The 15,170-nt window shown below is 37.5% G+C and overlaps 1 protein-coding gene across 4 annotated transcripts in view; it reads left to right on the plus strand.

Moving 5' to 3' along the window:
* Positions 1–15,170, plus strand: part of UTRN (utrophin) — a 341,485-nt gene that overhangs the window by 84,577 nt on the left and 241,738 nt on the right. For 3 of the 4 annotated variants that reach the window (XM_064708388.1, XM_064708386.1, XM_064708389.1), the window contains 9 exons: positions 1,327–1,446; positions 2,143–2,244; positions 5,097–5,204; positions 5,816–5,995; positions 7,272–7,438; positions 9,735–9,858; positions 11,601–11,688; positions 13,429–13,661; positions 13,908–14,088. In XM_064708388.1, coding sequence (XP_064564458.1) covers positions 1,327–1,446; positions 2,143–2,244; positions 5,097–5,204; positions 5,816–5,995; positions 7,272–7,438; positions 9,735–9,858; positions 11,601–11,688; positions 13,429–13,661; positions 13,908–14,088 — 1,303 coding nt within the window. The remainder of the gene's footprint in view (positions 1–1,326; positions 1,447–2,142; positions 2,245–5,096; positions 5,205–5,815; positions 5,996–7,271; positions 7,439–9,734; positions 9,859–11,600; positions 11,689–13,428; positions 13,662–13,907; positions 14,089–15,170) is intronic. The other variant, XM_064708387.1, reaches the window with a different exon arrangement.

Below are 15,170 nucleotides of genomic sequence, written 5' to 3' on the forward strand. Positions count from 1 at the left end.
GATTGTCAAAAGTCATAAATGGCTGTATTTGGTGCTTGGAAAAGGATGGTGATGGTGTAGAAAGGAATTAGAAGCTTTAACTTAACACATGAGCACCGCTGTCTGGTAGGAGCTATTATATTTGCTTCATGCCGGATTTTTTTTAGGGAAAATTGTTACCCTTGCTTTGTGGAGAGAATAGGGCCTCTCCTGGTAAACTGTTGATGTGAGGAACAGTATGAAAGGTACTGTGGGCAGACTTGCCCTTAATTACTGGCAGACATTACTAAAGCCTGCTTGAGTCTTGCACATTATTTTAATGTGGGAGTCAAAATTATGAGGGCCTTCCAAGTCACCAATTCCAGTCCCTGCTTTTGCAGGGATCACATCCTAAGGGAGTGCTTAGACACTGCTTTCTTATGTGTGCAGTATTTTGAAAGTGTTTTTTCCTCTCAATTGAGTTTTTGAGTGCAAATCCAGCCTTTCTACCCTGTAATGTTTTTGTGAAGGAGAAAGATGTCCTTTTGATGTCCACCTTTGTTGTGGTGCAGCTTTAGTTTTCATGCTCAGTGCTGAGGTTTGACCTTCTCCCCAGCATGGGACATACCTCACAGAACAAGAACACTGGAGTATTTTTAGTCTGTGTCGTTTCCTGTCCTTTGTTTTCAAAGTCTGGAGAGTTTGAGGCATGTATTTCATAGAGTAGCTTAGGTATAATAAGTGACATTTACAGTACTGTAAAGGTGTGTTGATCTTGCAGAGATATTTTGTAGTAGGCTTTAACCATTGAATCTGTTCTTTTAGAAGTTGTATGGATATTTAAATCTACAGATTGCTTTAAACTGATCTGAGCTGCCTGTTTTCTGCAGTTTTCAACTATTAGGAGCATCATGGTCAGTTATTGCACTGTTGATACTTTTGAAATTATATTGTCAACTCTTGAAAAATTAGTGGTTTTATTGATATCTGTTTGGCATGCCCTGTGTTGCCTCCTTATTAACAATAGCAGCCCTGCGTAGAAGCACGTAAACTCTCCTGTGTATAACATCAAACATATGGAAAGTTAGTGCAGTTGTCATGTGATTCTCCTAGTCAAGTATGGGCATCCAACTGAAAGCACTCCATCTTTTACAGTATTTTAACAGAATGGGTTTGGGATCATTTCTAGCAGCCTTTTGCTTACAGTTTTTAGACTGTGCAGTGATTGCCAGTGGTCAAATCTGTGCTTAGCTGTTGAATCTGAAATACCAAAGTTCTTTTGCCACAGCAGCTGTGATAGTCACTGTGGCTAGAATAGCAGATGAGCAAATGCATTCAAAGTTGGTAACCTCTGATTTGTTTTTGTAGAGCCTGCAGAGTGACCTAGAGGCAGAACAGGTGAAGGTCAACTCCCTAACACACATGGTGGTCATTGTTGATGAAAGCAGTGGGGAAAGTGCAACAGCTATTCTGGAGGAACAATTGCAGGTAAAATCTTAGAGCCCTCTTTTTAAAACTCTATTATTAGGCACTTGAAAAATTTGCATATAATTGTTAATCAACATTTTTGTTTAAAGACAATTTCTCGTAAAAAGTAATTTAAAATAACATTTCCTTCAGGAACAATAATAACTTAAAGAATTATTAAATCAGCTCAAGCCAAAACCTGCAAAAGCATATTGGTGACTTTCAAGCTCTATTACTGATTAGTCAAACTATTTGCATTCCCAATGACTTGGGTAATTTGGTAGTATATCCTTTCAGCAGTTTCATTAAATGGGAAGATTCATAGTACAACTCTTATTTCATGTAAGTTGTTTTCCTAAGAAAGTTAAAATCTCATACCAGAAATACTTGGAAGACATGAACACAATCTATCTAGGGAATATCATATGAAGTGTGAGTATGTGAGACAGAGTTTTTCCAAACAAAATTAGTGCTGCTTTGTTCATTCCTTTTTATGCTCGAAGACTTGAGCAAAATCAGAGTTTAGGCCATATATAAATGTTTTTGAAAGTGTTAATCTCCAGCTCTGTGCAATACAGCAGTATCAATAATGGACAGGGAAGTAGATATAATGTAGAAAGAAGTTACTGTGAAGCAGAAATCACACTTTTGAATATCTGTTTTTGGAGATTCTTTGTGAGGTTTGTAGTAATTTCTGAGTGTTTTGTGCTTTTGTAGAGGCTTGGTGAGCGGTGGACAGCAGTTTGTCGTTGGACTGAGGATCGGCGGGTCAAGCTGCAAGAAATTCAGCTTTTATGGCAGGAGCTGCTGGAAGAACAGGTGAGTAGCTGTTCAGCTTTTCAGATTGACTGGTTGATTTGTGTGGAAGGGAAAAAACTGAAAAAGCCCAAAGAATCAAAGCTCTGACAAGGATTGATTTTTTTTTTTTTAAATTTTTTTTTTTAATGGAAAAGTAACCTTGAAAGCCTAGAATTTGTTATTGTTTGGGCTCCCTGTGTTCTTTGAGGACAGGAGTAGCTCTGAAGTGCAAGAAAATTATTTTTCCATAGGTTAAGAATAGAAGTTTATAGCTTCTTGTAAAGTAATTTCCAAGATAGCTTGTAAAATTGTGAAGAAGTGTGAATGTCAGTGATACTTAGAAAATTCATGGTCATTTTCCTATCGGGTAGTTTTGTAATTACAGAAATCTTCCTAATTAATGTATATGTGGTTCCAGCATGAACACATATACACAATACTAAAGTGTTTTCTTGCTTTGATATAATTTATTTTACATTAAAAATACTGCTCAAACACAAGTAACTGGTGGTATAAAAAATATGGTAACACAGCTACATGTGCTGTTTGTATGTCTAGAACTAGAGCTTGTTTCATTTCTCAGCTGAAAATATTTCGATTTTTTTCTTTGAAGGTTTTACTGAAATGGTGTTTTTCTTGAACATGATATTTATCACTGTAAGCTGTTGTTTAAACAAGGCAGTATTCAGATTGTTTAGACATTTGAAAGAAGTAGAACAGTGCTGGTATAGCTACTGGTGTCAGGTGCAGCCTGGTTGCTTTGACAAGGATGTTTTGTCTGCATTCTTTGGGCCTTCTTGTATGTTTCTCCCTTACCTCTCCCATATCTGTTTGTAGTATATTGATACGCTGAATTTGTAGCTCATGTGACCTTGTTTTTAATATGGAACCAAGGTTAAGATTCTGGTTTATCCCATGCTGAGTATCTGTTTATATATGTCTCTTTAAACTAATGCTTTGTTATCTGTGTATGTGTATCCAGAAAATTGTATGCTAATGTTTTCTGGGAACTCTTGGGCATGGTAACTCAGAATTGAGAAATAAGGATTCCCCCAAAATCCTTGCTGTATATGTTTGAGTTATGGACTTCAAGTGCTCTTAGTTTTGATGACTCTGTCATCATGTCAACATCCTTTTCCACCCTTACATTTGTTTGGGGACCACTCTTTGACTATTACAAAGCTGTTAGAAGTGCTGTGTTCTGTTGGAGTTGAACATTTGAACTCAGCTTATTTCAATTTGTGTGAAGCAATCAGTGTGCTTAGTGTAGAATGTCAGATAACAAATAAAGAGGAAATAGAAGTTTGTTTTAGCTGGTTTAGATGACCCTTTTTGTACTCATTATTTACCTGAATAATTCATTTATTACTAGTGGGTTTGAATTACAAACCCACAATAAGTGACTTAGAAAAATTACAGTCTGAAACTACTTAAAATTGAATACAAACACTTTTATAACACAGAACTAACTAAAACGCTTTGTTACAAGCATTTTCTATTTTATCCAACCACACAGAGAGATGAGCAACAGTGATGCATCAGCCTTTTTGTGGCTGCCTAGAAAGTTCTTGTAGACCACATTTTCAAGTCAACACAATCCTTACCGCTCAGGAAACAAATTCCTCAATCAGTGCCAGAGACTTCTTAGCACTGTGGTAATTATGTTTCAGTTTTCTAGGGAGAGTTATCTTTGACTGCTGATTTAGCAGAAATTAGCTGAACGCATGAGGGGTTTTTGAGCTCCTCTTATGCATAAAATATGTTGGCTGGGATGCCAGCATAATTTTTCCAGGGAGTGTGTGGTGTTATAATTTTTTTTCTCACAGCCTTACGGCATTTCAACCACCATCATATTTTCTGTCTGTAGATTTTGCATATTGGTTTATGTTGGAAATGTAAACTGCCTTAGCCCTGTGGCCCAAAGTTGCTATAATAAGTGCTGGGACAATGCCAAAAATATATAGCTAGGATGGGGAACCAGGTGGCTATTGTAAAGCGTGTTGTTCAAAGAACAAAAAAGTCTGTCTTGCTTTGTGATTTATTTTTAAACAGAGAGGAACAGCATTGCACCAATGCCTGGGCAGCTGAAGTTTATATAGAGATGGGTGTTCTGCTCCGTGGAGATTGCTGTCCAGTAGCAGCATTATGTGGGAACATAATATAGAGTACATAAAATCCTTCCTGGTACTTGGTGCCAGTTATTGCTGGTGTTACTACAGGAGTGCAGTGTGACTGAAGAAAAGTGAGACCCAGGACAAGTCTTGTAGGAAAAAAAAAGGAAAAAATGAAAGGTCCCTGAGTTAGAACTATTTAGAGCAGACCACTCCAGCTTCCAATAATCAATGAAATAGGATTTGCTGAAGTTGTTTGGCAATTGAAAGTAGGTACCATAAACAGGGAGGTCACTAATTAGTATCTGAGTCTTTGATCAACTGTCTGGACTAAAAGAAATGTGAATTACCAGTGGTGTCACTTCTGTGAGAAAATGCTTGTAACAGCATGTGAGTCACAGAGGAAGAAGGGTAGAAAAAAAAAGAACACATGCATGCCATTTTGATATATTCTATTATGATTTATAAATCCTATGTTAGCTTTATGGTGGATATCTGTTTCCTATATAAATAACTTGGAGGGAGATGGGCTCTGATATATTGAGAAATGGTTTTGTTGAAATTGTTTTGCTGGAAGTATTGCTTCTCTAATCTGATAGTTTTGTACTCTTTTCTGTGTTATTTTTGTTAAAGTTAATTGACATTCCAGCGTATAAAGACTGCAGAACTGTGCTTTGAATGGAAAGATTTTGAAAAAGCAATTGTCCATAGCTGTTTGACAATCTTGGTATTTTCTTGTGTTGTTTTTCTTATGATCTGCAGTGCTTATTGAAAGCTTGGTTAACAGAGAAAGAAGAGGCTTTGAGTAAGGTCCAGACGAGCAACTTTAAAGATCAAACAGACCTGAGTGTGAATGTTCGAAAACTAGCAGTGAGTACTGATATCCTGCTCTCTCCCAACAAATCTCATATCCTAGATGAGTGGCAAATTACTAGTTTGACCCTAGTGGGAGCTGTGAATGCATGATACAGAAGCCAGGCCAACATTCTCTCCTTGCCAGATTCTTGCACTTGAATTTAAAACGTATGTACTATTTACTCCATGGCTGTCCTTTGTTGGTGTGTCAAACTCTGAAACAGCTATCCCAGATTTTTGAGAGGGTTTGGATGTTATTGCAGGCCACCAGTCAGCTGTGCTTTCCCAGGTCTATGCCTTGGTTTGTGGTGTGGATTTTTCTTTATTTCATTGGAGCAGCTTGTACCTGAACTAATCATTTGTAACTGTTACTGAAGTTACAAATGATTAGTTTGTAACTAAACAAACTGGCTGGCTCCTCTAGGAGATGTTTCAAGGATGTGCTCTTTAAAAAAGAGTGTCTGTTAGTGCTTTTTTACACAAAAGAACTGTTAATCTGGCTCTGGTAGTACATCTTTCACCCTGTCACCACCCTTTCAAACCCCTTTGCCTTTTAGCCATGGAATTAAAGCTTAGGGGAAGTAGAATACTTGATGCTCTATTTTAATCTTTTCTTTTAACTACAGATTTTAAAAGAGGACTTGGGTATGAAACGACAAACACTAGACCAGCTGAATGAACTAGGTCAGGATGTGGCTCAAATCCTTGGGAATGGCAAAGCATCCAGTAAAATTGATCAGGATCAAGAAGAGCTAACTCAGAGGTGGGACAGTTTGGTTCAGAAGCTAGAGGATTACTCTAACCAGGTATTTACAAGGCTTTCTTACTTTTTAGCTTTTTGTATGACTGCATGTATGCAAACTGCACTGTGTCAGCAAAATTGTCCAGGCATCAGGCTAGAGAGGTAGGTGAGTGCTTCACATGGGGCTGACAAAGCTGCCTGCATTTTTGGTCTCCAAAAGCCCAATACTAGTACTGACCAGTACTATTACTCCTTTCTCAAACAGATTAAGCTTCATTTTTCTGATGAGTAAGGCAGGCTTGCCATGTATTATCAGTCTATGTAAATGCCTTTAAACATTGTAAGAGTGCTGGGACTGGATTTAAATCTGATACTAAAAGAAAACAAAGGCAAAACCCAAACCCCAGAATAGATAAATAAATGGGAGTCATACAAGTATTTATGCTCTGTGAGTATGATTTCTCATCTGTTGAAAATAGAGTAGTTGTTTGTTTGACATGTAATGATGATAGCCAAGCTAGATCGTTCAATGTTTATTTTAGTGTTTTGAGTGCTTGGTAGTGTTTTTATTTAGACAGAACTCCTAGTGGATTCTGTGAGGGTTTTATTTGACAGCTTTATAACTCATATGTGCTTTTTCTGGTGATAGTAATATGTTGTTATGGTAAAAACCATGGCACCAATTCATGATCCATTTAATGTATAGTGAATGAGTTGTGCAGTCTGGGTAGGGGCTCATTGCAGCCATGTGGCTTTAATTTGTTCTTGTGTTTTAGTCAAAGCACTAGAGAATGCCAATTCCTGTCTCTATCCTTTCACTCTCCTTAAATACAAGCACATACTTGGAACTTACAGGTCGAGTCTCCAGGGACTTACCTTATAACCTGATAAAGAGCATGGGAGGTTTTTATTGACTTGAGTGAGCTTTTAGGTCAAATTCACTGTGTATCAGCTCTTCATGAGATCTAGGCTTTGTTTTATAGAGTAAGAGTACAAAATGTAGAATTGCTAGTAATAAACTCCAAGTACCTTTGTTCTTTCTGTGAAGAAATGATGAAAGAAAATACATATAATGCTCCTTTTGTTAATTTTAGTTCACTTGGACTGGCACAATTCTAGTTGAACTGAGAATTTTGATGCTTGGTTCCCATCTGTAAAATGAGAATAATGATCTTTTTCTCTGGAGCGTAAATATGATAAAAGTGCTTCATGACAGCTCAATGTGGTCATTTGTGGGAGTGAATGAACAGGTTTTTGTGACTGAATAAAAGAAAATAAGAAAAAGCAACTCAGCTTATGTAAAATGACACATAATCCTTACCCTAAATCATTTTGTGTAGGTAACTCAAGCTGTAGGAAGCATAGGAATGTCACAGGTTTCACAGAAGATTGCTGCAGAAACACCATTGAAGGAGCAGGCAGTGGTTAAACAGTCCAGACAGGAGTTGCCCCCACCACCACTCCCAAAGAAAAGGCAAATTCCAGGGGACAGTGAAGCAAAGAAAAAGTAAGTACATGTCACTGCAATTTTCCCTTGCTCATTGGGTACTACAGAGACTGTCTTGACTTTTGATCCTTCTTTATGCAAGTGAGCAATACTTGAATTGCAGTTGTGAGGTTGGGCTTGGGGGCTTGACTAGATTATCTCCAGTCATCCCTTCCAGCCCTCACAATTCTGTGATTCTTTGAATGGGAATGGAATGTTATATACAGCCTTGTTTTCGGAGCAGCAGAAAACCTGTAGCTTCCATTAATTTCGAAGGAAAACAGGGATGTTTTGTTTCTCATAGAAGCAGGTCTTCAGTCCTTTGTACCTCAGCTCCTTTGCTGAAAAGACAGATTTACATTTACTTTATGCAAAACATCTCATCTTTGCTCAAGAGGTGGTATTCAAGTGTCAAGCATTTTGATTGATTTATTATTTATTTCTAATTTTCCTAAAACTTATGGGAAAAGTGGGAGAAACTGCACAAAAAAAGATGCCCAGAAACATTTTCCATCTCTCTTGTATTTAGTTATAAGAATATTATACTGATGTCTCCTTTGACAAGTATTTCTGGAGTGGCTGGTGCTCATTTGTATATATAGACTCATAGAATCATTTGGGCTGGAAGGGGCCTCAAAGATCATGTCATTCCAACCTCCTTGGAAGGACAGGGACACCTTCCACTAATGCAGGTTGTTTGGAGCCTTATTTAGTCTGGTCTGGTAGGCTTCCAGGGATGGAGCATCCACAGCTTCTCTGGGCAGCCTGTTCCAGTATCCTACCACCCTCATACTGAATAATTTTTGTTTCTGATATGTGATCTAAATATACTGTCTTTCACTTTAGAAGTTACTCCTTGTCCTATCAATACTCTTCCCATTGAGTACCTCTCCATTTTTCTTGTAGCCCCCCCTTTAGGTACTGGAAGGCTGCTATCAAGTTTTCCTGGAACCTTCTCTCCTCTTAAGCCAAACAGTGTTTCATAACTTGTGTTGAATTCTTGTTATTAAATAGTATACCTAAAACTAAAGGAATTGTTTAAATATAAATTAGGAAATTAAATGCTATGTGCTCAAAATTTTGCTTTTTGTGCTTGGCTGAGGAAATGAGTATTTCCTTGAAGTATCACTGGTTTAAATCTTTGTCAGATCATTTAGAGATACAGTAGAGGCTGCATCGAGACTAGGGAGCCACTGTGTGTTTGCACAATGAAGAAGAGTCTTTAATTAATTTTTTTCTGGAGGAGGAGTGGAGGTTTGAAGGGGTAAGGAACCTGCCCAAACCCTCCTGAAGACTGTGGTCAGACCTTTTGAGCTCTGGTAGGGGCGGTGTGTGCATCTGGATGTGCCAGGGCAGTAAAGCAGTCAGCAGCCATCTGTTCTATCTGTGTCACCTGAGAATCTATTGTAGAATCTATTACAGGTTTTGAAAGCAAAAATGATTTATCTGTCTGTTTTCCTAGAGTTGAAACTGTATTAAAGCCAGGGTTAGTAAATATAGGTCATAAAGTTTCTGATGCTTTTGTGTGTTTCCATCTGCTTCTTTTGAAACCAACAAATGACCAGTTAGTGGAATTTTACCAGTTTTCCCATGGAAACTTTGACTATTGCGTTTATTGGGGTGCTGTTATTCCATGTTAGGATTTGTTAAGTAATGTAATTGTAATTCAACCTGACTTGTAGTCTGTACAGTGTATCTGTCCATCTCTCAAGTTCTGTACAGTACTGATTAATTTGAAAGTTGATTTGGTCTTTTTTGGTGGTGTCAGGTTATAGTTTAGAAACCATAGGGGTAAGAAAGTTGTTAGTATAGATGCGTGTACTGTAGACAGAACCAGTAAGATAAGTTAATTTTTTGTCAGCTAAGTGTGCAAAAATCTTTGTCAGCTGTCACTGCCACTGTTAGCTGTTCCTTCAGACAAAATAGCGTTGCAGACTTTTGAAACTTAGAACTGAAATTCTTATTTATTTTGTTCCTGAGGTCTAGTTATTACTTTCAAAATACTTGGCATTGAGAGATCTGTTTTGTAACATATTAAAAGATATGGTTATAATTTGTGTGAAGCTATGTGTAAAATAAATTGCACCATGATTCTCAATTTGTTCCTGAAAGCTGATATTGTGGGTATAATTTTTATTATAGTAGGCTTTTAAAAGTCTGTCTCTACTTCCTGTGAGCAGTAATATGCGGAGCATGAATTTTGTGCAAAGCTTTTATGGTTTGGGATTGAATCATGTGCTGAACTTTAAGACTTTTGATTTTTAAGACAGAGTGACTGAAACCAAAAAACAAACCACTGTCTGACCTTTTAAACTAGGTTTGATGCTGAAAGTACTGAGTTCTTGAACTGGATTTCAAAATCAAAATCTGCCATTCAGGCTGCAGACATCAGAGAATATAAGAAGATGAGAGAGACTTCAAGCATGAAAGAAAAACTGAAGGTAAAATGGGGAGCTAGAGCATGTTTCAGTGAATACTCTACTCTGGATCTAAGCTGGCTGTCAGCTGGAGGTGTGAGCTGATCCGCATGCTTTGAGGGGATTAAGTCCCTCAGTTAAATAGGTTCAGAACTGAGCATACATGGAAATCTCTGACCAGCTGGACACATTTTTTTGCCTGTGGTGTTGCATAATCCACAGGAAATTTAAAAAACATAAATTACTGATGTCTCCCTTGGAGGTCTGAAAAATGTCTGTCTTCAGGATTATTATCTTTTACACTAAGTAGCATATTTTGGTTTAATGTTTCACAGTTGGAAATGGCCTTGATTGATGCCACTTATATAATTTTGGTAGAGATGGGCCAGTGGGGGGCTCAGAGACCCCTTGAATCATGCTGTGACACTCCTCAAACACTGTACCAGCCAGGATCCAAAGTGGTTTGTTGTTATAATGCTTGGACATGTTGTTTGCTCTATTAATTTTGGAGAAAACCTGATTGTTACAGCTTGTGTACAGTATTGCTGACCTGCAAGACAGACTATATAATTTTATAGAGTCTTTTGGGAGCTGTGAAATAACCATTTTATTTTCTGTTCCTTGTCAGGAATTATTCTTGCCTTTTTCTGGTTCTTGAGCATTCTTTGTTAATGAAGACTTACTGGAGCTTTAACAGGACCTGAATCTGCTTTCGAAATCAAAAACAATACTTAAAAATCTCTATAAAGAGCCTCTCCATAGTCCTCTTGTGGAAAATGGTGCCAGTAGGAATGTTTGGAATGGGAGTACTGTTGGAAATAAAAACCAAAACAACTATCCCAATATTTTATTTATAGATCTTTAAGAATGTTTATAGCTCTTTAAAAAAGAGGTCCTGAAATGAACACCAGGTTCCCATGAACAGCACTGTTTTTAAATGACTGGACTGTAAGTGGGTAGGACAGAGTTTGTTCTTCCCAGCTGTGCAAATAAGTGCATGCTTCTGAATGTACTGAAGTAAGCCTAAACCAGAGTAATGACCTTTGACATGAGGTTCAAAAAGATTTTAGTTTGGAGATACTGTGTTGTAATCACAGAATATATTGAAGCTGTGGTTTTGTGGCCAAGGAGCTCATCTTTTCTCTGTGGATGTATTCTACCGATTGACTCACAAAGGAATAATCACCAATATGTATAACTTGTGGGAGGAGCTTTTTCCTTTAAAAATCTTGGTAGTCATGGAGAATGTCCCTCTCCAAATCTTTGTGAGAGTAAAGTACTAGAGCTTATGAAAGTGGATTACTGGTGTGCTATAGTTCTTGCTGTTTGGACTTCTAGGGAACAGGTCTGTTGGTGCCTTCTACTGGAAATCACAGTAGAAACTGTAGAAATGAAGGGGCTATTAAGAAGAAAGTCTTTTCTCTGCTGGTTCACATTGAGAATTACAGCTGAATTTTTGATCAGAAGTGTTTTGTTTTAACTGTTGTCCCAGTATCTTATTTCATACTGTGGGATCATCAAGCCATTAATCAATATTTCTGATGCTGTAGTACTAATCTCTCACATGCCTGCTACTTGTGAGAGGTGACTCCTTTTACATTTGTTTTCTGCACAAGCAGAACTAACGTGGAGCTCAGAAGGTGGTGTACCCAAGACAATGATGTGTTTTGGGTAGTAGTGGGAAAATAGATATTACTGGGTGAAAGAGGGAAGTCAAGGAAAATAACCCTTGCTGCCACTGCATTCTTTTGGGATTCACTTTGAAGGTGATTGAAAAGGAAAGAGCTGAAAAAAGCCAGATGTTAGATGAACTGAAACGAAGTGGACACATTCTTTTGGATCAAATGGGAAAGGGTAAGCAACTTGGAGTTTTTCTATTTTGTGATTTAATCAGTTGAGTTGCTGGGAAATAATACTGAAATACTTATCTCTTTTCTTCTCCCTCCATTTTCATTCCTTCATGGTCATTGTTACTGTTACTAGTAAGTTATGTGTTTTTTTTAATTAAAGCTTTTAGAAAAACATTATTATTATTCATTAATGTGCATGTGTTCATTTGCAGTCCTTCAAGGGTTGTTTTAAGAAATGATTTCTCTTTCAGTAACAATGCTAGTTAGATGCTTTCAAGGAAGTGGTTTGATTTGAAGTAAAAGTTTTAAAACAACTGCTATAGAGAAGTGAAAATTTTGAAGCCAAATTTAAACTTGATACGTATGTGTCTATCTCTTTCCATATTTTTATCTGTTTTTGTAAAAAATGTCTGTGTTTTTGATGATGCAGTCACAATCTATGGCTGAAAGGCAAGAGAGAAGTCTATATGATTGGGAAAATGATTGCTAATTAAAACCCTTATCCATGGGATCTTATAATTGATATCTATGGAAGCTGAATCTTTAAGCCTTGCTGAAAATCTTGTTTCATATTGAAAAAATTCCATCAGTGGAATGAGATCTCTATAAGACATGTTCATGTCATCTGGAAGCAATCTTTCAGATCTGCTGTGCACTTGACATCTGGTGAAGTTGTCATCACTGGTAGCATTCAGGCAGGAGAGAGGATGGTGTCACTGTCCTGCATAATGACCAGCATCCCTTTTGGAAAATGCTGAATTCCAATGGATTTCTCAGCAATCCATTTTTTTGCAGTCCAACGCTTTGCTCGTGTGCCCTAATTTACTAAGAATGTAAGTGGGTGCTATTGCCCTGAAGTTGGTGGCTGAAAGCCACTGATTTGACTTAGTTTGGTTTATAAAAATTTTTAGATGTTGCTTGTTTTCAAACCTCAGCAGAATGTAATCCTCCCTTCCTCTTTCTTCTGCAAACCCATTTAGCTGTGATATGATAAGTCCTGATATGAAACCAGCATGTGTTAACCATAACAAGAAATGCATAGTTGAAAAGCTGCTTTGTATTAGCAAAAGAGTAAGGTCAACAATTTGCTTTCTAATTGTTTGTCATTTTAAAGGTTGGGATCTCTAGAAAATAATCAATATAGAGCCCCTAGTTTTGTTAGGGTCTCATAGTATGTTCTGTCCAGCTCAGGCTCGCAGCCTTTTTCCAGACCTAGGCCCAGCTGCACCTGTGTGGAATAATGCACACCACTGGCACATTGGGCACATTTGTGCCTACATCCATTTCTATCCTGGGGCAGGTACAGGCTGTGTCAGAAGGGCAGTGACTGCTCTTTGTGTGCATGCTCCTCCCCTGTGGCTGCTGTCGTGTTGGCGTGCCAAGCCTGTGGCCAGCGTGTGAGCACAGGGACATCCATGGAGCAGGGTCATCAAGTGCTCTTGTGAAAGCTGCCTGGCTGCCCTGACCAGAGCTTTGGACTCTACTTGTGCTAGAGGGGTTCAGCAAAAAAAAAAACCCTACGTCTTTCCTCAAAATTAGAGTATTTCACTCTACATTTTACTAGCAATATAGAGCTGAAATGGTGCGAGTAATAAGTATAGATTTATAGATATTGGACTTGGGATCAAAGTGTTTTGTATATTAAAGTGAAAGTGCACTTTTATTTGAAGAAAGGAAAGGTTAAATGGCTGTTAATATAAATGTGTTGCAGTTAATATAACAGTAATTTGTATAATCTTTGTAGAAGGACTTCCTACAGTGGATATAAAATCTGTTACGGAGAAAATTTTGTCGGGGTGGAAAGATGTGGTTCAAAATCTAGAAGAAGTGGCTAGAAAGATAAAGTACCAAGAAGATATAAATGCTTATTTAAAGGAAATGAATGAGCTTGAGAAGACTTTAAGTGAGAAGGATAACTGGCTTAAAAAAGCTTCTTCAGCATCCCAGTCCTCAGCAGTCCTGAAAGACTTATGTCAGGTAAGTCTGGCCAAACTTGCTGATTTTGAATGGAAGCTGTCAGAACCACAGGACGCCCCAGTAGAGCTTGGCCTAGTTTCTAAGTCTATGCAGGGCACCTGACTTGACTGGAAGATTTTAGAATCTGTCACAGAAGTACTTTAGTGTTGTCACTCTAGTAATGTGGATGAACTGTGCTGCAGTAGCATGCTAAAATCTTTGTGCTTACAGTAAATGTGAATTTTGATTTTGGTTTTTCTTTTACAGCAGGAGTTAAGTCATCTTGTAAGCCTGAGTCCACACTTGGAACATCTGAAAGCCACCTGCAAGACACTCACCTCTCAGCCCATGCCTCCAAATTTTATTCAGGAGAACTTGAATGGTTTTCTTGATCACTTCAAATTGACTCGTCAGAAACTAGAGGAACGTCACCAACAGCTGAAAAAAGGTAAATAAATAAACATAAGTACATATATTAGCATAAAGCCTCCTGCTTACTTGTGTTTTGATTTTTTTTTTTTTTGTTTGTTTTGAGCTGACTGAAAACTCATTGAATTCTGGTAGAGTTTTTCTAGTGTTTATGCTAGGCTTTGTGCCAAATGGACAAAATTAATTTATTCATCTAGAAGGATGTGGCCTCCTCTGTGCACAATTCAAGAGTCTGTCATTCCATGATGTTTAAAACAATTATGCAAGAATGAAACATTCCTGAAACCTCATTTAACTACTTAGCAAGACATATTTAAGGTGGATAATATAGCTCAGAAATCTGTCTCTCTCTGGCACTTAGAGAAATAAACGTTCTGTAATGAAATTCTAGAAATGAAAAGTAGAATATTAGGAGAACCTTGTAAAATGAAAGTGCGCATGTGAAATTTATTCTTTTTCATAGCTTTGAGCACATTAGTCATACATAATTCCTTTTTAAAATTTCATCTTTGAAGTGATTTGGCATCTGGCTTGCTTTTCAGGCAGTTTCTACTTGGGTTGTTGTTGCATTATGGATTTCATTATGAGCATTCAAACCAGTCATGCTGTTTTTTAAAGAATTTTAAATGTAGTGCATGGAATATGTAGTTCTGGTAATACTTTACAGCTGAATAGCAACAGCACAGACTTGTAAGAGATTTTTTTTTCCTTAGTTTTTGTTTCAGAGTAATTTGAGGAAGTGTTTTATTAACAGCTCCAAATGGAAGAGCATTACATACATTCTGTATGTAGTAAAAATAGGCTCAATTACTAAATTGTTAGGACATTTATACAGTACGTTGCACCAGGTCTGCATGCTTCAATTATATGTATGCAGAAAACTGTGTGAATGAAGTATCTGTCAGCCATGTTCAAATTACAAGGAGGGGGGTTTCATTCTTACTGTGACTAGTTATTACTTTATAGCTGTTTTGACTTCATGTACTGGTGAGTAATTTTATTGGTATTTTGTATTTTAGTAGCTATACATCATGTGACAAAAATACTTTTTTTTTTTGTGTCACGCATCACTTGAGGTGTTATTGATCTACTTGAACCAGT

This window comes from Zonotrichia leucophrys, chromosome 3 (genome assembly GCF_028769735.1).
Source record: "Zonotrichia leucophrys gambelii isolate GWCS_2022_RI chromosome 3, RI_Zleu_2.0, whole genome shotgun sequence".
Lineage (NCBI taxonomy): Eukaryota > Metazoa > Chordata > Aves > Passeriformes > Passerellidae > Zonotrichia > Zonotrichia leucophrys.